This window comes from Mobula hypostoma, chromosome 13, assembly GCF_963921235.1.
Source record: "Mobula hypostoma chromosome 13, sMobHyp1.1, whole genome shotgun sequence".
In the NCBI taxonomy this organism is placed as follows: Eukaryota; Metazoa; Chordata; class Chondrichthyes; order Myliobatiformes; family Myliobatidae; genus Mobula; species Mobula hypostoma.
This window is the reverse complement of record NC_086109.1, coordinates 109618-133935: the sequence shown is the minus strand read 5'-3', so window position 1 is coordinate 133935 and position 24318 is coordinate 109618. Positions and strand designations below refer to the sequence as shown.

At 55.1% G+C, this 24318-nt stretch overlaps 1 protein-coding gene across 8 annotated transcripts in view; it reads left to right on the top strand.

Moving 5' to 3' along the window:
- Positions 1–23386, top strand: part of LOC134355351 (zinc finger protein 436-like) — a 139203-nt gene extending 115817 nt beyond the window's left edge. For 5 of the 8 annotated variants that reach the window (XM_063065113.1, XM_063065110.1, XM_063065108.1 and 2 more), the window contains 2 exons: positions 18476–18557; positions 20215–23386. In XM_063065113.1, coding sequence (XP_062921183.1) covers positions 20217–22595 — 2379 coding nt within the window. In that variant the 5' untranslated portion in view covers positions 18476–18557; positions 20215–20216 and the 3' untranslated portion in view covers positions 22596–23386. Of the gene's footprint in view, positions 1–2325; positions 2413–3184; positions 3329–18402; positions 18558–20214 lie in introns of those variants that run through there. The other 3 variants (XM_063065109.1, XM_063065115.1, XM_063065114.1) reach the window with 3 other exon arrangements.
- Positions 23387–24318: the final 932 nt, after the last annotated feature.

Below are 24318 nucleotides of genomic sequence, written 5' to 3'. Positions count from 1 at the left end.
GAGATAGTACGAGATTTGAAAGTGGGAGGGGGAGGGGGAGACCCGAAATGATAGGAGAAGACAGGAGGGGGAGAGATAGAGCTAAGAGCTGGACAGGTGATTGGCAAAAGGGATACGAGGCTGGAGAAGGGGGAGTATCACAGGACGGGAGACCTGGGGAGAAAGAAAGGGGGAGGGGAGCACAAGAGGAAGATGGAGAACAGGCGAGGAGTTATTGTGAAAGGGACAGAGAGAGAGAGAGAGAGAAATAAATGAATACATAAATAAATAACAGGTGGGGTACGAGGGGGAGGTGGGGCATTAACATAAGTTTGAGAAGTCAATGTTCATGCCATCAGGTTGGAGACTACCCAGATGGAATATAAGGTGTTGTTCCTCCAACCTGAGTGTGGCTTCATCTCAACAGTAGTGGAGGCCATGGAGAGACATAGCGGAATGGGAATGGGACACGGAATTAAAATGTGTGGCCACTGGGAGATCCTGCTTGTTCATTCATTCATTCATTCATTCATTCTCTCTCTCTCTCTCTCTCTTTCCCTCTCACAATAACTCCTTGCCTGTTCTCCATCTTCCTTTGGTGCTCCTCTCCCCCTTTCTTTCTTCCAAGGCCTTCCATCCTGTGATACTCCCCCTTCTCCAGCCTCGTATCCCTTTTGCCAATCACCTGTCCAGCTCTTGGCTCCATCCCTCCCCGTCCTGTCTTCTCCTGTCATTTCGGGTCTCCCCTTCCCCTCCCACTTTCAAATCTCTTACTATCTCTTCTTTCCGTTAGTCCTGACGAAGGGTCTCGGCCCGAAACGTCGACTGTACCTCTTCCTATAGATGCTGCCTGGACTGCTGCATTCCACCAGCATTTTGTGCATGTTGCGGGGAAAGGCTATTTTAGATTGGGTGTTGTGTAATAACCCAGTTCTTATCAGGGAAGACACCAGGAACATGCCAGAGGTCCTTAAGTGTCAGGGAGCATGAGTACCAAAGGAAAAAATGCTACTCCCCAACTGCCACCCTCCCTCTTCTCCCCCTCCCCTCCCTCTATGCCCCACTCCCTACCTCACTACCTCTCGCCCATGCCCCACCCCCTCCCTCTAGGCCCCACCCCTACCCCTCCCTTATACCCCAGCCCCTCCCGCCTCCCCCCTCCCCCTCCCCCCCTCCTCCCCTCCCCCTCCCCCCCTCCTCCCCCCTCCCCCCTCCCCTCCCCCTCCCCCCCTCCTCCCCTCCCCTCCCCCCCCTCCCCCCCTCCTCCTCTCCCCCTCCCCCCCTCCTCCTCTCCCCCTCCCCTCCTCTCCCCCTCCCCTCCCCCCCTCCCCTCTCCCCCCTCCCCCCCCTCCCCTCTCCCCCCTCCCCCCTCCCCTCCCCCCTCCCTCCCCTCCCCTCTCCCCCTCCCTCCCCTCCCCTCTCCCCCCTCCCTCCCCTCTCCCCCCTCCCCCCCCCCCCCCTCCCCCCCCTCCCCTCCCCCCTCTCCCCCCTCCCCCCTCTCCCCCCCCCCTCTCCCCCCTCCCCCCTCCCCCCTCTCCCCCCCTCCCCTCCCCCCTCTCCCCCCCCCCCCCCCCTCCCCCCTCCCCCCTCCCCCCCCCCCCCCCTCCCCCCTCCCCCTCCCCCCCCTCCCCCCTCCCCCTCCCCCTCCCCCTCCCCCTCCCCCTCCCCTCCCCTCCCCCCTCCCCCTCCCCCCCCTCCCCTCCCCTCCCCCCCTCCCCCCTCCCCCTCCCCTCCCCTCCCCCCTCCCCCTCCCCTCCCCCCTCCCCCCTCCCCCTCCCCTCCCCCCTCCCCCTCCCCTCCCCTCCCCCCTCCCCCTCCCCTCCCCTCTCCCCCTCCCCCTCCCCCTCCCCTCCCCTCTCCCCCTCCCCCTCCCCTCCCCTCTCCCCCATCCCATCCCCTCCCCTCCCCCCATCCCATCCCCTCCCCTCCCCTCCATCCCCTCCCCTCCCCCCCCATGTTCCTCCCCTCCCCCCCATGTTCCACCCCTCCCCCCCATGTTCCACCCCTCCCCCCCATGTTCCACCCCTCCCCCCAATTTTCTACCTCTCCCCAACCCCACCCCCTCCCTCTCTGCTGTCATCTTCCACACCCCTCTCCTCTCTTCCCTCTCTCTTGTCTTCGCCACCTCCCTTCCCCATTCCGCTCCCCTCTGTCTTCCAGCGTTGCTTCTGCTCGACAATGGCTGGTCCTTTTTCCCATAATGCGCTGCGCCGCAGCAACCAGCCTATGGCTGGCTTGCATGTGTGTTGGAGGGGAGGGCCGTGGCCTCTCCGGGGGCCGGGAGCTGGGGGCGGGCTGAGCGGCGCGGATTGGGGGGGGGGGGTGCGGGTGGGGAGGGGGAGGGGACGGACAGCCAGCACGGGGGGATGGGCACTCCTCCCTGACCGGACCGGCGAAAGGCTCTGCAGCCTGTGAATGGGAGCTGGGCCGTGGGTGAGCGGAGGGGCAGGGGTGGGTGTGGGAGGGGGTTGGGGGGGAGGCTTGGACCCTCCCTCGTGTCACAGAGAGCCGGGATGGACGGTGGGGGGTGGGGGGCAGGAGGAAGAGAGTGGGGTTGGGGGGAGGAGCAGCTGCCGCAGAAGGCCCCTGCCTAACCCGGCTGAACAAAGGCCTCCGTGCTTCCCGACAGGAGAGGCAGGGATCCGGGCCGGAGCCGGGATCGGAGCTCGCTGCAGGGAAAGCAGAACGGGAGACGACGAGAGGAGGGAGAGACACAGGGCTTAGGGGAAGGGACAGGGTTAGAGAGTGTGTGAGTGGGATGACAGCGGGGCGGGGGCGATGAGAGAGCGCGGGGCAATAGAAAAATATAGAGACAGGGGTTGGAGAATGAGTGGTAGAAGAGGGAGGGAGAGAGGCTGCAGGGAAAGGACGGGAAGGTGAGGGGGGAGGTTGGGGGCACCGGAGTACGGGAACATGGAGAGCGTGAGGTCAGGGAGAGACAGCAGGCTGTAGGGGATGGAGAGGAGACAGGGATGGGGAAGAGCGGGGAGGGGGAGAAAAGGGTGCAGGGACAGATAAAGAGGGGAAGGAGATAGAGGGGTGGGGTCAGTGGGATGGAGAATGGGAGGCAATGGACCAGGGAAAGGAGATGCAGGGAGAGGGGGGTGAGGGACAGGGTTAGAGGGAGAGGGGTTTGTTGGGGAAGAGTGCGAGGTAAGGTTATTGGGAGACTGACAGTGAGGGAAGGAGAGAGGGATGTAGACAGGAGAGGAAGAGAGACGGGAACATGGACAGAGAGGAGCAGGTGTGGGAAAATGGAGAAGGGGTAGGGCTGGAAGATGAAGAGAAGTTTGGGAGAATCACACAGGGGAAGTAAGCGGATATGGCTGAGAATGGGCACAGACAGGAGGTAAGTGGATTTGGAGTGTGAGAGGGGCAGGTGCAAGGTAGAGAGATGGGTACGAGACTTGGAGAAGGAGAGAGGCTGAAGGATGGGGAGAGAGGGAGCATGGGATGAGTGGGAGAGGGGGTAGGAGGGACGAGGAAAGGGGAGGGTGGGACAGGTAAAGAGGAAAGCGATGGGAAAGAGGGCAGTGGAATGGAGGTGTGGGAAGGACATCGGGGAAGTGGAGAGAGGGAGAGGGGTAAAGAGCAGAGAAGGGGTTTTGGGGACAGAATGGAACAGGGCGACGGCAGAAAGAGGGTTGATAGCAAATGGTGGGTAAAGTATGCAGGAGAGGCAAAGGGGAGAGAGGGGTGGTAGGGACAGAGGGAGGAATCGATATTAGGGGTAGGGAAATAGAGAAAGACAAGGACAGGAGGTGGGAGGCAGGAATGAGGAAGACGGTGGAGAGAGATAATGGGGCTGAGAGAGTTGGTGCAGAAGGAGGATGGGATAGAGGTGAGGTGAGAGTACAGGGACAAATGGAGAGATTGAGATAGGGACAAGCAGAGAAAGATTGAGGTGCGGACAGGGAAAGAGAAATTGGGTTGGAGACAAGCGAAGAGGTGTTGGGGAGAGATTGGGATGGAGACAGTTGGTCAGAGATTTTGAGAAGAAGGCAGATGGGACAGAGAGAGAAGAGATTGGGATGGGGACATGCAGAGAGAGGTGACGGGGAGAGATTGTGCTGGAGACAGTGAGCGCTACTGTGACACTGTGATTTCCTTCTGGATCAATGACACATCTCTCTATCTACCCACATACCAATCACTTCCCAACACAGCAGCATTACAAGTGCACAATGTACAATTATTAGAAGTAAGAAAGAATAAAAAAAATTGCCTTAAAAATAAGATGTACAAGCTTTACAAGTCAAGGGTTCCAAGATCTGCAAGATTTCCAAGTTTACATTGATAAGGTGGTAGTGCAAGAACTACAGTGATAATTATACAGTAATGGATGCATTCACACTGTCCAGATGAGAAGTGGTAGTAGTATTGCTCAGGATGTCTGCAATAACAGGATGTGGCAAACGACTAAGCAGTCAGAGAAAAGTGATGGGGAGAGATTGGGCAGGGGACAGAAAAGGGAGAGATTGGGCTGGGGACAGAAAAGGTAGCGATTGGGCTGGGGACAGATGGAGAGAGGTTTTCAGGACAGATTGGGATGGGGACAAACAGGTGATGGCGAGTGGTTGCAATGGTAGCAGGCGGAGAGGATGGGATGGGCACAGATTATCTGAGGTGATTGGTATGCAGGCAGATAGATATGTTATTGATCCCAAACGAAATTACAGTTTCACTGTGCACAAATATTAGAAGTAAGAAAGAATAAAAATATAAGTTACCTTAAAAATATAATGTACAAGGTTTACAAATCAAAGATTACAAGATGTGCAAGATTTCCATGTTCACATTGATAAGATGGCAGTGTGAGAATTACTGTAATATTAATAGTAATGGATGCGCTTTCACACCGTCCAGATGAGAAACGATAGTAGTATTTCACAGGGTGTCTCTGATAGCACGATGTGGTAAATGACTAAACAGAGAGGAGTGATGGGGAGAGGATAGACGGTACAGAAACAGAAGCAATTGGGATGGGGACAGACGAAGAGATGTGTTGGAAGAGATTAGGATGGAAACAGATGGATCGAGGGGTTGGGGATCACATGGTGAAAGGTGTTGGGAAGAGATTGGGATGGGTACAGATGGATGTGATGGGAAGAGATTGGGATGGGGACAGACAGATGTGATGGGAAGAGATTGGGAAGGGGACAGACAGATGTGATGGGAAGAGATTGGAATGGGGATGGACAAATGTGTTGGGAAGTGATTGGATGGGGACAGACACGTGATGGGAAGAGATTGGGAAGGGGACAAACAGGTGCTCAAGAAAATATGCAATAGGGAAGAACAGAGAGTGGTGTTTGGGAGATGTTGAGATGGGGATAGATGGAGAGAAGTTTTGGGGAGAGATAGAGACGGGGACAAACACAGATGTTGGGAAGAGATTGGGATAGGTCAGACAGAGAGAGGTGTTGTGGAGGCTTTCCAATGGGGACAGACAGACAGACAGAGCAGCTGGGAATTGATTGGGATGGGACAGGCAGAGAAAGGTGTTGGAGAGATTAGATGGAGATAGTCCGACAGAGATGTTGGGTGTGATTGGGATGTGGATAGACAAAGAGGTGTGTTCAGGAGAAATTAGAATGAAGGCAGTTGGAAAGTGGTGGTGGAAAGAGATCTGGATGCGGACAGGCAGCCAGAGGTGTTGGGCAGAGACAAATTGAGACAGGTGGGAATAGGGAGAGAGATTGGGATGGGGAAGGGCAGAGATAGGTGCTGGGGTGATACTGAGAAGGGGACAGATGGAGAATGGTGTTGGGGAGAAATTGGGATGTGGACAGACAGGCGTTGGGGAATGATTGGAATGGGGACTGACGGGGAGAGGGAGAGATTGCGATGGGGCCATGTTAAGAGAGATTGAGATGGGAACAGATGGATCGAGCAGTTGGAGAGAGATTGGATGGGAACAGGCAGAGAGAGGTGTTGGGGAGAGATTGGGGTGGGGACAAACAGAGGTATTGGTAAGAGATTGGGATGGAGACAGGCAGCGAGGTGTTGAGTAATCGAGATGGGGACAGGTGGAGAGAGGTGTTGGGGAAACATTGGGATCTGAACAGACAGTGCGGTGTTGGAAAGAGATTTAGATGAGACAGGCAGAAAGAGGTGTTGGGGAGAGATTAGCATGGGGACAGATGGAAACAGGTGTTGGGAATAGATTAAGATGAGCGGTGGAAGGAGAGATTGTGATTGGGACAGGTGGAGAGAAATGATGGGGAGAGACATTGGGATGCGGTCTGACGTGGAGAGAGATTGAGATTGGGACAGGTGGAGAGCGGTGTTGATGAAAGATTGGGATGAGGACAGATGGAGAGAGATTGGGATGGGGACAGGTGGAGAAAGGTTGGGAGTCTGGGATGGGGACAGTCAGAAAGGGGTTGGGAAGAGATTGGAATGGGGTAAAATGTTAGGGAGGGATTGGGATGTGACAGAAGTTTTTGGGAGTGATTGGGATGGGGATAGTTAGAGAGTGGTGCTGAAGAATGATTGGGATGGGGATAAGTGGAGAGAGGTGTTGGGAGAGATTGGGATGGGAACAGATGGAGGTGTTGGGGAGAGATTGAGATGGAACTGACAGAGAGAGGTGATGGGAGGAGATTGGGATGACGACAAATGGAGAGAGGTGTTGGGGTGAGATTGGAATGGGGACAGGTGGAGAAAGGTGTTGGGGAGATGTTGCAATGGAGACAGATGAAGAGAGGTATTGAGGAGACATTGGGATGCAGGCAGGCGGAGAGAGGTGTTGGGTGGAGATTGGGATGAGTACAGACGCAGTGAGGTGTTGGGAATGGGGAAAGACAAAGAAGTGGTGAAGATAGATTGGAATGGGGACAGGTGGGAAGAGGAGTTGGGAAAAGCTTGTGATAGGGACAATGGATCAAGCTGTTGGGGTGAGATTGAGATGGGAACAGGCAGACAGAGGTGTTCGGAAGAGATTGGAATGGGGCAGACAGAGAGAAGTGATGGGGAGGGATTGGGATCTGGACAGGAGGAGAGTGACAATAGAGAGACATTGGGATGACAGGCAGAGAGGAGTTGGGAAGAGATTTGGATGGGGTCAAACGGTGAGAAGTGTTGGGGGTAGATAGGGATGGGAACAGACTTACAGAGGTATTCGGAAGAGATTGGGAATGGGACAGACAGAATTGATGGGGAGAGACTGGGATGGGGACAGGCATAGAGAGTTGTTGGGGAGTGATTCAGATGGGATCAGGCAGAGAGTGGTGGGGTGAGATTGGGTTGGGAACAGGCAGGCAGAGGTGTTCAGAAGAGATTGTGAATGGGACAGACGAGGGAGGTGATGGGGAGAGATTGAGATGAGAGGTAGAGAAATGTATTGGGAAGAGATTGGGATGGGACAGACGGAGAGAGGTGTTGGGGAGTGATTGGGATGGGAACAGGTAGAGAGTGGTGGGATGAGATTGTGATGGGGACAGGCGGAGAAAGGTGTTGGGAAGAGATAGGATGGAACAGACGGAGAGAGGTATTGGGAAATTGGGATAGTACAGGCAGCATGAGGTGATGGGGAGAGAGATTTGGATGCGGTCTGACTGGGAGAGAGATTGACATAGGGACAGGTGGAGAGAGGTGTTAGGAGATCGAGATGGGGACAAGACAGAGAGAGGTTTTGGGTTGACTGGGATGGGGACAGGCATACAGAGGTGTTGGGGAAAGATTGGGATGGAACAGGCGGAGCAAGGTGTTGGGGAGAGATTAGCTTGTGGACAGATGGAAACATGCTGGGAATGGATTAAGATGGGGAGCGGTGGAAAGAGATTGTGATTCGGACAGATGGAGTGAAGTGATGTGGAGGGACATTGGGATGCGGTCTGATGAGGAGAGAGATTGAGATCGGGACTGGTGGAGAGAGGTGTTGGTGAGAGATTAGGATGGAGACAGATAGAGGGAGGTGTTGCAGAGCGATTGGGATGGGGACAGGTGGAGAAAGGTTGGTGAGAGTCGGGTGGGTTCAGACAGAGAGGTGTTGATGAGTGATTGGGATGGGGACAGTCAGAGAGGGGTGCTGGGGAGAAAATTGGATGCAGACGGGGTCAGAGGTGTTGGGGAGAGCTTGGAATGGGGAGAGGTGTTGGGGTGAGATTGTGATGGGGACAGGTGGAGAAGGGTGTTGGGAAGAGATTGGGCTGGGACAGACGAAGAGAGGTGTTGGGGAGTCATTGGGATGGGGCTGATGGGGCGAGAGATTGAGAGAGTGACAGGCAGACACAGGCATTGAGGAATGATTGGGTTTGGGACAGGCAGTGAGAGGTGATGGGGTGAGAGAATCAGATGCCATCTAACAGGGAGACAGATTGAGATTGGGACAGGTGGAGAGAGATGTTTGGAGATCGGGATGGGCACAGGCAGAGAGAGGTGTTGGGGAGAGATTGGGATGGGAAGAGGCAGAGAGAGGTTTTGGGAAGATTGTGACAGGGTAGGCAGGTGATGGGGAAAGATTCGGAAGAGAACAGGCAGGGAGTGCACTTGGGGGAAGATTGGGGAAGGTTTTGTAGAGTCATTGCAATGGAGACACAGAGAGGTGATGAAGGATGGGATGAGGATGTGCTGAGATGTTGGAAGAGATTGGGATGGGAAAAGACATCAAGGTGTTGGGGAGATATTTAGATGGAGATAAGCAGGGAGAAGTGTTGGGAATAGATTGGGACGGGGACTAATGGAGAGAGGTGTTGGGAAGAGATTGGGATGGGGACAGAGAGAGGTGTTGGGGAGACTGCAATGAGTATAGAGAGAGGTTTTGGGGGAATGATTGATGGGAACAGATGGAGAAAGGTGTTGGAGATAGATTGGGATGGGGACAGGCAGACAGGTGTTAGGAAGAGATTGCGAAGGGAATGGTCAGAGAGGTGATGGGATGTGATTGGGGAAGGGACAGGCGGGGAGAGCAGTTGGGGAATGATTGGGAAAGGTTTTGTGGAGTCATTGAAATGGAGACAGACGGAGAGAAGTCTGTCAGAGAGGTGATGGAGAATGGGATGAGGACAGGTGATGAAATGTTGGAAGAGATTGGGATGGGAAAAGACAGATTGAGGTGTTGGGAATAGAATGGGATGGGACTGATGGACAGAGGTGATGAGAAGAGATTGAATGGCAACAAGTGGAGAGAGGTGTTGGGGAGAGATTGGCAGACAGATGGAATGGGGCAGTCGGCGAGAAGTATTGGGTAGAGATTGGGATGGAGACAGACGGAGAAATAGGTTGGGGAGGAAAAAGGACCTTGATAATTGTGGGGATGATCTACAGCAGACTGAAATGCTTGTGCATATAGGCATTAGGAAAGAGGATGTTTTGGAGCTTTTGAAAAGCATTAAGTTAGATAAATCGCTGGGACTGGATGGCATATTCTCTAGGCTATTGTGGGAAGCAAGGGAGGAAATTGCTGAGCCTCTGGCGATGATCTGTGCATCATCAATAGGGAAGGGAGAAGAACTGGAGGATTGGAGAGTTGCAAATGTTCTCTTGTTCAAGAAATGGAGTAGAGGTAACCCAGGAAATTATAGACCAGTGAGTCTTACTTCAGTGGTGGGCAAATTGTTGGCGAAGATCCTGAGAGGCAGGATTTATGAGCATTTGGAGAGACATAATCTGATTAGGGATAGTCAGCATGGCTTTGTCAAGGGTGGGTCATGCCTTACAAGCCTGATTAAGTTCTTTGAGGATGTAACAAAACACATTGATGAAGGTAGAGCAGTGGATGTAGTGTATATGGATTTCAGTAAGGCATTTGATAAGGTTCACCATGCAAGGCTCATTCAGAAAATAAGGAGGCATGGGATCCAAGGAGACCTTGCTTTGTGGATCCAGAACTGGTTTGCCCACAGAAGGCAAAGGGTGGATGTAGCTGGTTTGTATTCTGCATAGCGGTCAGTGACTGGTGGTGTTTTAGCAGGGATCTGTTCTGGGACCCCTCCTCTTTGTGATTTTTATAAATGACCTAGATGAAAAAGTAGAAGGGTGGGTTAGTAAGTTTGCTGACGACACAAAAGTTGGGGGTGTTGTGGATAGTCTGGAGGATTGTCAGAGGTTACAGCGGGAGATCAATAGGATGCAGAACTGGGCTGAGAAGTGGCAGGTGGAGTTCAATCCAGATAAATGTGAAGTGGTTAATTTTGGTAGGTCTAATTTGAAGACAGAATGTAATATTAGTGGTAAGACTCTTGGCAGTGTGAAGGATCAGAGGGATCTTGGGGTCTGTGTAACACACAAAGCTGCTGCATAGGTTGACAGTTTTGTTAAGAAGGCGTTTGGTGTGATGGCCTTCATCAACTGTGGGATTGAGATCAAGAGCTGTGAGGTAATGTTACAACTATGTAAGACTTTGGTCAGACCCCACTTGGAGTACTGTGTTCAGTTCTGGTCACCTCACTATGTGGATACTATAGGGAGAGTGAAGAGGAGATTTACAAGAATGTTGCCTGAATTGGAGAGTGTGCTTTATGAGAATAGGTTGAATGAACTTAGCCTATTCTCCTTGGAGTGATGGATGAGAGGTGACCTGATAGAGATATACAAGATGATGAGGGGCTTTGATTGTTTGAATAGCCAAAGACTTTTTCCCAGGGCTGAAATGGCTAACACAAGAGGGCATGGTTTTAAGGTGCTTGGAAGTAGGTAAAAGGGGGATGTCAGAGGCAAGTTTTTCACACAGAGAGTGGTGGGTGTGTGGAATGCACTGCCAGTGACGGTGGTAGAGGAAGATAAAATCGGGTCTTTTAAGAGACACTTAGATAGGTACATGGAGCTTATAAAAATAGAGAGCTATGTCGTAGGGAAATTCTGGGCAGTTTTTAAAGTAGGTTACATGTTTGGCACAACATGGTGGGACGAAGGGCCTGTACTGTGCTGTATGTTCTATGTGATGGGGAGGGATTAGCGTCGGGAAAGACGGAGAGAGACTGGAACGTGGCCTGAGAGGGAGAGAAATTGAGATGGAGACAGACAGAAAGGTGTTGGGAGATGTTGCAATGGGGCAGTTGGAGAGAGGTTGAGGACAGATTGGGATGGGGACAGACAAAGAGAGGTATTATACAGAGAGTGGGATAGGGACAGATGGATCGAGTTGTTGGGAGAGATTGGGAAGGGAACAGGCAGAGAGAGTTGTTGGGAAGACATTGGGATGGGGAAAGATTGCAATTCAGACAGGAAGAGAGGTGATGGGGAGAGTGATTGGGATGAGGTCAGACAGAGAGATTGAGATGGGGACAGTTGGAGAGAGGTGTTGTGAAGAGATTGGGATGGGAACAGCTGGAGAGAGGTATTGGGGAGTGATTGGGATGCAGAGAGATAGTGAGAGATCTTGGGATGCAGACAGGTGGAGAAAGGTTTTGGAGACAAATGGGGATGGGGACAGGTAGAGAGAGGTGTTGAGTAGTGATGGGATGGAAACAGAGAGAGCTAATGGAGAATGGGATGAGACAGGCGCAGAGATGTGTTGAAAGAGATTGGGATGGGAACTGATAGCTCGAGCTGTAGGAGAGAGATTTGGATGCCGACAGGTATTGGGAATAGACTGGGATGGGGACAGCTGGAGAGAGGTGTTGGGGAGAGATTGGCATGCGGACAGGTGGATGTGTTGGGGAGAAATTGGAATGGGAACAGGTGAAGAGGCGTTGGGAAGAGAGATTGGAATGCGGTGTGAAGGAGGAGAGAGATTGAGAGACAGACAGAGAGGGGTGTTGGGGAGTGATGCAGATGGGGATTGTCGAAGAGACGATTAGGGGAGATGTTGAAATCGGGCAGATGGATAGAGGTGTTCGGAAGAGATTGGGATGAGGATGGTGGCAGGGAAAGGTTGGGATCTGGACAGACGAAGAGACATTTTAGAGAAAGACTGAGATTGGGACAGGTAGAGAGGTGTGATGGGATCTAATTGGGATTGGGACAGGCAGAGAGAAGTGTTGGGAGAGATTGGGATGAGGACAGGTGGAGACTGGTGTTGGAAATGATTGGGGTGGGAACAGATGGATTGAGCGGTTGTGGAAAGATTCAGATAGGAACAGCCGGAAAGAGATGCTGGGGAGATATTGGGATGGGGACAGACAGAGACTGGTGTTGGGAGTGATTGGGATGGGAACAGCCAGAGAGATTGGGATGTGGACAGACAGAGACTGGTGTTGGGAGTGATTGGGATAGGAACAGCCAGAGAGATTGGGATGTGGACAGACAGAGACTAGTGTTGGGAGTGATTGGGATGGGAACAGATGGATTGAGCAGTTGTGGAGAGATTGAGATAGGAACAGGCAGAGAGAGGTGTTGGGCAGAAATTTGGATGGGACAAAAGGAGAGTTGTGTTGGGGAAAGATTGGGATTTGAACAGACGGAGAGACATGTTGGGGGAAAGATAGGGATGGGTACAGACAGGTGGTGTGGAGAGTTTGGGATGGAAACAGGCAGGACAGAAGGAGAGTGGTATTAGGAGTGACTGGGATGGGGACTGTCAGAGAGAGAAGTGTTGGGGAGAGATTTGGATGGGGTCAGGTGGAGAAAGGTTTTGGGGAGTGATTGCAATGGGGACAGGTGGAAAGACGTGTTGGGAAGAGATTGAGATGGGGATGGATGGGAAAAGTAGTGGGGAAAGATTGGGATTTGGACAGGCAGAGAAACGTTTTAGAGAGAGACTGAGATTGGGACAGGAAGAGAGGGGTGTTGATAAGTGGGATTGGAACAGGCGGAGAGAAGTGTTAGGGAGATACTGAGATGAAGACAGACAGAGAGTGGTGTTGGGAAGAGATTGGGATAGGGACAGACCGAGAGATATGTTATTTAGAGATTGGGATGTGAACCAGGGAGGAAAGTTGTGGGGAGAGATTAGGATGTGGACAGATGGAGAGAAGTGTTGGGAAGGGATTGGGGTGGGCATAATCAGAGAGAGATGGCGGGGAAGGATTGAGATCGGAGCAAGTGGAGACAGGGGTTGGGAAGAGTTTGGGATGAGGACAGATGCAGAGAGGTGTTGGGAAGAGATTGAGACTGGTGGAGAGGGGTGTTGAGAATAGATTGTATGGTGATGGATGGAGGGAGGTGTTGGGAAGAGATTGAGATGGGGACAGGTGTAATGGGGTGTTGGGGAGAGATTGGGATGGAGTCTGACAGGGAGAGACTGAGATGGAGACAGTGGGAGAGTGGTGTTGGGAAGAGATTGGGATGGGGACAGACATAGAGAAGTGTTGGGAAGTGATTGGGATGGGGACAGCTGGACAGAGGCATTGGGGAGATGTTCCAGTGAGGCGGACGGAGAGAGGTGCTGGGAAGAAATTGGGATGGGGAGAAACAGATGTGTTGGTGAGAGATTGGGATTGGGACAGTCAGAGATAGGTGTTGGAAAGAGATTGGGATGGAGACGGATGGGAAGGGAGTAGATAAAGATTGGGATTTGGACACACAGAGACATTTTAGAGAGAGACTGAGATTGGGACAGGCAGGGAGGGGTGTTGATAAGTGATTCAGACGGTGAGACAGGGAGATGGACACAGAGTGACGGTGAGAGAGGGAGACGGACACAGAGTGACGGTGAGAGAGGGAGATGGACACAGTGACGGTGAGAGAGGGAGACGGACACAGTGACGGTGAGAGAGAGGGAGACGGACACAGTGACGGTGAGAGAGGGAGACGGACACAGAGTGACGGTGAGAGAGAGGGAGACGGACACAGAGTGACGGTGAGAGAGAGGGAGACGGACACAGAGTGACGGTGAGAGAAGGAGACGGACACAGAGTGACGGTGAGAGAGGGAGACGGACACAGAGTGACGGTGAGAGACAGGGAGACGGACACAGTGACGGTGAGAGAGGGAGACGGACACAGTGACGGTGAGAGAAGGAGACGGACACAGTGACGGTGAGAGAGAGGGAGACGGACACAGTGACGGTGAGAGAGGGAGACGGACACAGTGACGGTGAGAGAGAGGGAGACGGACACAGTGACAGTGAGAGAGGGAGACGGACACAGAGTGACGGTGAGAGAGGGAGACGGACACAGAGTGACGGTGAGAGAGAGGGAGACGGACACAGAGTGACGGTGAGAGAAGGAGACGGACACAGAGTGACGGTGAGAGACAGGGAGACAGACACAGTGACGGTGAGAGAGGGAGACGGACACAGTGACGGTGAGAGAAGGAGACGGACACAGTGACGGTGAGAGAGAGGGAGACGGACACAGTGACGGTGAGAGAGGGAGACGGACACAGTGACGGTGAGAGAGAGGGAGACGGACACAGTGACGGTGAGAGAGGGAGACGGACACAGAGTGACGGTGAGAGAGAGGGAGACGGACACAGAGTGACGGTGAGAGAAGGAGACGGACACAGAGTGACGAGAGAGAGGAAGACGGACACAGAGTGACGGTGAGAGAGAGGGAGACGGACACAGTGACGAGAGAGAGAGGGAGACGGACACAGAGTGACAGTCAGAGAGGGAGACGGACACAGTAACGGTGAGAGACAGGGAGACGGACACAGAGTGACGGTGAGAGAGAGGGAGACGGACACTGACGGTGAGAGAGGGAGACGGACACAGTGACGGAGAGAGAGGGAGACGGACACAGAGTGACGGTGAGAGAGAGGGAGACGGACACAGAGTGACAGTGAGAGAGGGAGATGGACACAGAGTGACGGTGAGAGAGAGGGAGACGGACACAGTGACGGTGAGAGACAGGGAGACGGACACAGAGTGACGGTGAGAGAGAGGGAGACGGACACAGTGACGGTGAGAGAGGGAGACGGACACAAAGTGACGGTGAGAGAGGGAGACGGACACAGTGACGGTGAGAGAAGGAGACGGACACAGTGACGGTGAGAGAGAGGGAGACGGACACAGTGACGGTGAGAGAGGGAGACGGACACAGTGACGGTGAGAGAAGGAGACGGACACAGTGACGGTGAGAGAGAGGGAGACAGACACAGTGACAGTGAGAGAGGGAGACGGACACAGAGTGACGGTGAGAGAGGGAGACGGACACAGAGTGACGGTGAGAGAGAGGGAGACGGGCACAGAGTGACGGTGAGAGAAGGAGACGGACACAGAGTGACGAGAGAGAGGAAGACGGACACAGAGTGACGGTGAGAGAGAGGGAGACCGACACAGAGTGACGGTGAGAGAGAGGGAGACGGACACAGTGACGGTGAGAGAGGGAGACGGACACAGTGACGGAGAGAGAGGGAGATGGACACAGAGTGACGGTGAGAGAGAGGGAGACGGACACAGAGTGACGGTGAGAGAGGGAGACGGACACAGTGACGGTGAGAGAGAGGGAGACGGACACAGAGTGATAGTCAGAGAGGGAGACGGACACAGTGACGGTGAGAGACAGGGAGACGGACACAGAGTGACGGTGAGAGAGAGGGAGACGGACACAGAGTGACGGTGAGAGAGGGAGACGGACACACTGACGGTGAGAGAGAGGGAGACGGACACAGAGTGACGGTGAGAGAGAGGGAGACGGACACAGTGACGGTGAGAGAGGGAGACGGACACAGAGTGACGGTGAGAGAGGGAGACGGACACAGTGACGGTGAGAGAAGGAGACGGACACAGAGTGACGAGAGAGAGGAAGACGGACACAGAGTGACGGTGAGAGAGGGAGACGGACACAGAGTGACGGTGAGAGAAGGAGACGGACACAGAGTGACGAGAGAGAGGAAGACGGACACAGAGTGACGGTGAGAGAAGGAGACGGACACAGAGTGACGAGAGAGAGGAAGACGGACACAGAGTGACGGTGAGAGAGGGAGACGGACACAGTGACGGTGAGAGACAGGGAGACGGACACAGAGTGACGGTGAGAGAGAGGGAGACGGACACAGAGTGACAGTGAGAGAGGGAGACGGACACAGTGATGGTGAGAGAGAGGGAGACGGACACAGAGTGACAGTCAGAGAGGGAGACGGACACAGAGTGACGGTGAGAGAGAGGGAGACGGACACAGTGACAGTGAGAGAGGGAGACGGACACAGAGTGACGGTGAGAGAGAGGGAGACGGACACAGTGACAGTGAGAGAGGGAGACGGACACAGTGACGGTGAGAGACAGGGAGACGGACACAGAGTGACGGTGAGAGAGAGGGAGACGGACACAGAGTGACAGTCAGAGTGGGAGACGGACACAATGACGGTGAGAGACAGGGAGACGGACACAGAGTGACGGTGAGAGAGAGGGAGACGGACACAGAGTGACGGTGAGAGAGAGGGAGACGGACACAGAGTGACGGTGAGAGCGGGAGACGGACACAGTGACGGTGAGAGACAGGGAGACGGACACAGTGACGGTGAGAGAGAGGGAGACGGACACAGAGTGACGGTGAGAGAGAGGGAGACGGACACAGAGTGACGGAGAGAGAGGGAGACGGACACAGAGTGACGGTGAGAGAGGGAGACGGACACAGTGACGGTGAGAGAGAGGGAGACGGACACAGTGACGGTGAGAGAGGGAGACGGACACAGAGTGACAGTCAGAGAGGGAGACGGACACAGTGACGGTGAGAGACAGGGAGACGGACACAGAGTGACGGTGAGAGAGAGGGAGACGGACACAGAGTGACAGTGAGAGAGGGAGACGGACACAGTGACGGTGAGAGAGAGGGAGACGGACACAGAGTGACAGTCAGAGAGGGAGACGGACACAATGACGGTGAGAGACAGGGAGACGGACACAGAGTGACGGTGAGAGAGAGGGAGACGGACACAGTGACGGTGAGAGAGGGAGACGGACACAGTGACGGTGAGAGAGGGAGACGGACACAGTGACGGTGAGAGAAGGAGACGGACACAGAGTGACGAGAGAGAGGAAGACGGACACAGAGTGACGAGAGAGAGGAAGACGGACACAGAGTGACGGTGAGAGAAGGAGACGGACACAGAGTGACGAGAGAGAGGAAGACGGACACAGAGTGACGGTGAGAGAGGGAGACGGACACAGTGACGGTGAGAGAGAGGGAGACGGACACAGAGTGATAGTCAGAGAGGGAGACGGACACAGAGTGACGGTGAGAGACAGGGAGACGGACACAGTGACGGTGAGAGAGGGAGACGGACACAGAGTGACGGTGAGAGAGGGAGACGGACACAGTGACGGTGAGAGAAGGAGACGGACACAGTGACGGTGAGAGAGAGGGAGACGGACACAGTGACGGTGAGAGAGGGAGACGGACACAGAGTGACGGTGAGAGAGAGAGACGGACACAGAGTGACGGTGAGAGAGAGGGAGACGGACACAGAGTGACAGAGAGGGAGACGGACACAGTGACGGTGAGAGACAGGGAGACGGACACAGAGTGACGGTGAGAGAGAGGGAGACGGACACAGAGTGACAGTGAGAGAGGGAGACGGACACAGTGACGGTGAGAGAGAGGGAGACGGACACAGAGTGACAGTCAGAGAGGGAGACGGACACAGAGTGACGGTGAGAGAGAGGGAGACGGATACAGTGACAGAGAGAGGGAGACGGACACAGAGTGACGGTGAGAGAGAGGGAGACGGACACAGAGTGACAGTGAGAGAGGGAGACGGACACAGTGACGGTGAGAGAGAGGGAGACGGACACAGAGTGACAGTCAGAGAGGGAGACGGACACAGTGATGGTGAGAGACAGGGAGACGGACACAGAGTGACGGTGAGAGAGGGAGACGGACACAGTGACGGAGAGAGAGAGGGAGACGGATACAGAGTGACGGTGAGAGAGAGGGAGACGGACACAGTGACGGTGAGAGAGGGAGACGGACACAGAGTGACGGTGAGAGAGAGGGAGACGGACACAGTGACGGTGAGAGAGGGAGACGGACACAGTGACGGTGAGAGAGAGGGAGACTGACACAGAGTGACAGTCAGAGAGGGAGACGGACACAGTGACGGTGAGAGACGGAGACGGACACAGAGTGACGGTGAGAGAGAGGGAGACGGACACAGAGTGACGGTGAGAGAGAGGGAGACGGACACAGTGACGGTGAGAGACAGGGAGACGGACACAGAGTGACAGTGAGAGAGAGGGAGACGGACACACTGACGGTGAGAGAGGGAGACGGACACAGAGTGACAAGAGAGAGAGGGAGAGACGGACACAGTGACGGTGAGAGAGAGGGAGACGGACACAGAGTGACGGTGAGAGAGGGAGACGGAGACAGAGTGACGGTGAGAGGGGGAGTCAGACCCACAGTGACGAGATAGATTGGGATGGTAGGGAAGAGGTACAGGAAGAGGTAGCGAGATAGAGGAAGAACAGGGTTGGGGTGAGGAGAAGGGTGTGAGAGGTATGGGAGTGAGGGAATGTGGATAGAGAAAGAGGGAATGAAGGGGCAGGGGAGTGACTCCGACGCTGGGGAGTTGGGATGATGCAGTAGAGGGGGGAAGGGACATTTAATGATGAGAGAGACTGGAGCACAGGGGTAATCTCTTCTGTTCCTTCTGCAGCAAGGGTGGCAGAGAGGGAGACTGACAGAATGTGATCACTGAAACTCAACTGAAATATCCCCTTCTCCCTCAGGACCTCTGGACCAAGGAGTAGGAAAGCTGGCTTTGTCACCACTGACCAACATTGGGACACTCTAGTTTAGAGAGTCGCATTGGTGAGTGGGGAGCGCGAGCAGGAGGGGACTGACCACGAAGGAGGTTGATAAGGGAGTCTGTACTGTGGAGGGGTGAAAGAGAGGCAGTGGAACAGAGAGTGTAAGATATGTTGGGGGCCACCGATCTGTGGGAGAGGCAGACGTTTTGGTACTGAGACACAGTGTTTAACTTGCCTTGCACACTGTTCACACAGATCAGATCGTTACACGGTGCTTTGAGGTAGAACTTGGTAAAACAATAACAATGCAGAATGAAGTGTAATAGCTACAGAAAGAATGATGATGTTGAGACCTCCATTGGCCAGGGTTAACCATGGAAATTGCATCCCGGCTGTCTAGGTACACAAGCCTGGGCAGTACGATATGGAGAGCAAGCTGTTGCCCATGTAGCAAGCTCCCTCTGTTCGTGCATCTGATGTACCTAAAAGAACAGCAAGGACCAGTACCGTTTGGCACCAGCAGCATCGTAGGAGCTGCCGGTCAGTGTTGAACTCAGTGTAGCACTGCCTTACAGATTCCAGCTCTGGATTTTTCCCTCAGGGTTTACTCCCAAAGCCTTCCCCATGCAATCAGCAGAAGTTTGAGATCAGAGTTTTCCTTCTCCTGGATGAGATGCCAACCGTGGCTGCCTGATATGACTGGTTTTAAGGTGCCAGTGGCCTGCCTTTGCTCCTTCACCAGTCAGTAGAAATGGTTTTGCTGGGCTTAGTAGCTAAGCTGCCCAGGAATGCCAGGAGCTGGACTTGGTTGTCAGAGGCTACTTGAGTTGCACGCCATTGGGAGCATTTAATAGGTTGTTGGAGCTTATACCCGCTACCACCCCCGGCTATCACAGAGAGAGTGCAGTGCAGGTAATCAAAAACGTGCAGGGTCATAGCAAGGTAGATTGTGAGACCAAGTATCTGTCTTAAGTCCATTCAAGTTCGAGCACAGCAGTTTGGAAGTTATCCTTCAGCACGGTGGGACATGTTTTCAGGAGCATGTGCTCACCTTCCCCCCACCCTCCACTGAAATGAGTGACCAGTTCTTTTGCTCTGATGACATGATGTTGTCTGGTCATTAAGCTCTCTGTCTCCTTGTTTTTTGAGATATGGCCCAGTGTCGTGGGTCATCGGTGAAATAGAGCAGAACCTAGCCATGCAGCCGTGCGTGTGGAGGGAGGAGGGGGCTGCCATGTTTAGAAAAATCGTGGCAGAGGTGTTGCCGCCCATCGGTACTGACTGCGGTTTGTCAGTCAGTGAAGTGAAGGGTCCAGCAGTAAAGGGGGGCATCACCTCCCAGGATCCGGCGGTTAGAGCTGAGTTTGCTTGGAATTTTGGAATTGAATGTGAAGATATAGTCAATAAACAATAGTCTTGACATTGGGAGGGATGGTGAGGGAGCACCAAACTGTGCTGCGGTAAGGAGATTGGGGGGGGTGAAGGAGCAGTGGGAGGGGGTGATGGAGCAGTGTGGCAGGGGGGTAAGGGAGGGGAGTAATAGAGAGGGAAGGGCATTGATGAAGATAGGGCGAGGGAATAGTGAAAGAGGTATGAGGCAAGTTGATGAGAGGTGAGGGGAGGGGCAGTGAGGGAAGGACTGGGGAGCTCTGTGCCTATTGCCCCAATCCATCTTTGACTCTGTGCTGCCCTTCCTCTCCCTTCCCACCCCCGCACAGCAATGTCGTCTCCACCATGTCCTCAGCTGTCCCAGACTCCCGACGCCGATCGAGACCCCTCTCCCCCTGCAGTGGGGCAAGAGGCAGGGGATCCCCGGCCATCTTCTTTCATCATGTCCCCGAGGTCGCCAGCAACAGCAGCAGCCAAAATCACAGCAGAGGAGGAGCCGTCCACCCCTAGGACATCTACACAGGAGGAGGGGCTGGTGTGGACCCCCAAGCAGGAGGAGGAGGGGGACGAGCTCTTTTCCACCCACCCTGACCTTGAAACAGACCCCGAAGCCAACCCCGATGCTGACCCTGAAACTGACCCTGACGCCGGCTCTGACCCCGACCCCGACCGTGAACCTGAGGCTGAACCTGACCCCTTCGAGGATGCGGGATGGGGTGACGACTCTCCCCCCAGACTTCCTGAGCCCCCTGATTCAGGGGGAGTGCGGGAGGGCTTCTCTCCACCCCTGCTGGGCCACAATGGGGCAGTCACAGAGCCCCTCCCACACGCCGGTGTGGAGGAAGAGGAGGAGGGGGTGAAACGTCAACGCCGGCCCAATCGCTTCCCATGCCCCGAGTGCGGCAAAGGTTTTGCCTGCCCCTCCCACCTGGAGCGGCACCTCCGCACTCACACCGGTGAGCGCCCCTTCGAGTGCTCCGTCTGCGGAAAGACCTTCGCCACCCTCAGCCACCTGGCCCTGCACCGGCCCCGGCACGGGGCCCCCCGTCCCTTTGAGTGCGCCATCTGCGGCCGCTGTTATCCCACCTACTCGGAGCTCTCCTCCCACCAGCGTTTCCACAGCGGCCGCCGCCCCTATCCCTGCCAGCTGTGCCCCAAGCGCTTTTACACTTCCAGCGAACTGCGGGCTCACCAGCTGGCCCACACCGGCGAGCGACCCCACCCCTGCTCTGCCTGCGGCAAGCGCTTTGGCAGGCTGGGGCACCTGCTGGAGCACCAGCGCACCCACACCGGCGAGCGACCCTTCGAGTGTCCGCTCTGCGGCAAGCGTTTCCACTCCAGCAGTAACCTGACCCGGCACCGCCGCTTTCACAGCGGCGAGCGCCCCTTCGCCTGCGGTGAGTGCGCCAAGCGCTTCTTCACCTCCGGGGACCTTCGACGGCACCAGCAGACCCACGGCGGCGAGCGTCCCTTCTGCTGCGGCGAGTGCCCCCGCCGCTTTTACCGTTCCGGTGACCTAGTCAAGCACCAGCGCACCCACGGCGCCGAGCGGCCCCACGGCTGCCCGTCCTGCGGCAAGCGCTTCTGCACTGGCAGCGAGCTGAAGATCCACGCCCGCTTCCACAGCGGCGAGCGCCCCTTCCCCTGCTCCCAGTGCCCCAAGCGCTTCTACACGGCCAGCGAGCTCCGGGTGCACGGGCGCACCCACACCGGTGAGCGTCCCTACTGCTGTCCGCTGTGCGGCAAGTCGTTCTACCGCTCTGGTGACCTGAGCAAACACCGCCGCACCCACACTGGTATCAAACCCTTCGCCTGCACCCACTGCCCCAAACGCTATTACACCTCCAGTGAGCTGGGCGTGCACTGTCGCACCCATACCGGCGAGAAGCCCTTCCGCTGTCAGCTCTGCTCCAAGGGTTTCTACACAGCTAGTGTGCTGGCCAAGCACAGGCTGACCCACGCTGCCTCGCCCAGCGGCCTCTTCCAGTGCCGTCTCTGCCCCCAGCGCTGCCCCAGCGCCGCCCGCCTACGCCTGCATGAGCGCCAGCACTCTGGCGAGCCCGCTTTCCAGTGCGGCGTGTGCCAGCGCCGCTTCTACACCGCAGGTGGCCTCAGCAAACACCAGAACGTGCACGATCCGGTGGCCGTGGCGGCGGCGGCTGCCCAGCAGCGACTGGCTGACGCCCGCACCCAGCAGCTGGCCGAGGCTGCCGAGCGGCAGCTGGAGGAGGTCCGTGCCCAGCAGCATGTGTCCGAGGTCATACCTGCCATGCCCGACCCCACCCTCGGCACCCGTCCTCCACCCACCCTCTTCGAGTGCGGCATGTGCAAGCGAGGCTTCAGCTCCTGGGCCGAGCTGCTGGCCCACCAGCCGCAGCATGAGGGGGAGCGGGCGGTCCAGTGTGCCACCTGCCGCCAGCTGTTCGTGGCACCGGCGGGCAGCGAGGAGGGGGGGGGCTTAGCAGGCCTGGGGACGGGAGGGGGTGCGGCCGAGCCCGAGGACGCACACTGTCCCCTCTGCCGGGGACACTTGGCTAGTTTTGACATCGGCGGCTTCGGCCTGGGCGTCTCCAATTTCGAGCTTTGCCTGCAGGGGGCCTTCCCTGGCGGCCCCGCCCCTGGATGGGACGGCACCTCCGTGGGGGACCTGTGTGGACAGGGTGCTCTTGCCCACCCCTCTGCCTGGCAGGGGGGCACTGGAGGGCAGTAGCTGGGTAATGGCAAAGGGGATGTGGGGGGAGTGGAGCGGCCTAGGGTTGGGAGATCTCGCGATGTTTTCATCCCTTCCTTCCTCCCTAACCAATCCCTGCAGCAACTGGGGAGCAGAGAAGGGACGTTCAGTGAGGGTAGTGAGTGTGAGAGCGAGGAGTGCAGAATGAATGTCACCGTGTGAGTCGGTCAGCGAGAGTGAATGAGCCGAGAGAGGAGTGCCTGGGTGTGAATGTGGATGTGTCGGTGAGAACAAGTGTGATTGAGTGGAAGAGTGATTGAGCCAGTGCAGGTGAATGGAAAGCAGGAGAGGGTGTGAAAGAGGCAATGAAAATGAACGAGTCTGAATACATGAAGCAGAGAAGCTGAGTGGAAGATGGGTGAGTAAAGCAGAGAGAGAGTGGGGAGAAAGAGGGAGTGAGTGAATAAATGAATCAAAGAGTGAATAAGTGGCAGAGGATGATGGGGAGAGTGTGGAGGTGTGAGAGGGCGAGGAGGAGTGGAGCTGAGTAAGGCCAAAACCAATCGATACCACTGTGCCCCTCCCTCGACCAGCCCCCCTCCCTCTGCTGAGGGGTACTGAGCCCACCGTGCCCCTCCCTCCATCAGTGCTCCTGGTGCGGGATACTGAGCCAAGCCACCGCAGGAATCAGGCAGCCGTGGGGTGGGGTGGGGGGTCCGGTCCGGAGGAGCTTCCTCCAATGTCCAAGCCCCCTTTTGTCTCGATCTGTTGCTTCTCCTCTGTACAATGTGAATTAAAATGGAAGGTGATAATACAAAACTCATAGTGCTTGGTTCTCTGTGTCTGAAGGGGATGTGGAGCGTTAGGTTACGTCCAATCAGAGAGCAGGAGCATGACAAGAAGATACGTTTTCACTTAGGCTCATGGCTGAAGATTAAAAAGACAGCACTTTGCAGCAGTTTTTCTGAGTTGGACAGCACCCAATCAGTAAAAGGGATTCATTAGAAAGTGGCATGGGCAATCGGAGCGGCCACTCTGAGAGTGGGCCAGTGCTGGAATGGCTTTGGCTTATCAAGCTCGAGCAAGGTAGGTACCTGGTAAGTTTCTTCATCTTCTTTATTCCTCATAAGTTATTGCAGGGAGAATGCTCTGGGTGTTTTGTTCTCTACATGATATGTGGGAATTCTGGGAGACCTCCAGCCTCCCAGGTAACTACACCTGTACCAGGTACCAAGCTGCAACTCGTCAGAGAATCTGTTAAAGGAAGTTCAATGACCTCAGCTCATAAGGGAGACGGAGGAAGTGTTAGATAAGAGCTACAGGGAGATAGTCAGCCTTAGGTTGCAGGAGGCAGGTAACTGGGTGACTGCCAAGAGAAGGATGGGAATGGGCAGCCAGTGCAAAGTAATCCTGTGGCTATTCCCCTCAATAATAAGTATACCACTTTGGATAGTATTATGGTGGGGAGGGGGGAGCGCAGACCAGGTCTCTGGCATTGTGGCTCAGAAGAGAACAGGGGTGAAGAGGACTGCAGAGGTGGTAGGAGATTCCGTTGGAATAGAGGCAAGATTGGGTGTGATGGAGACACCCGGAGGGTATGTTGTCTCCACAGAGCCAGGATTGGGGATGTCTCAGATCAGGTTTACAGTATTCTAGAGAGGGTGGCCAAGCAGCCAGAAGTCTTAGTACATGTTGGCATCAATGACATAGGTGTGAAAGGTGAAGGGGTCTTGAAGAGAGATTTTAGGGACCTCGTTAGAAA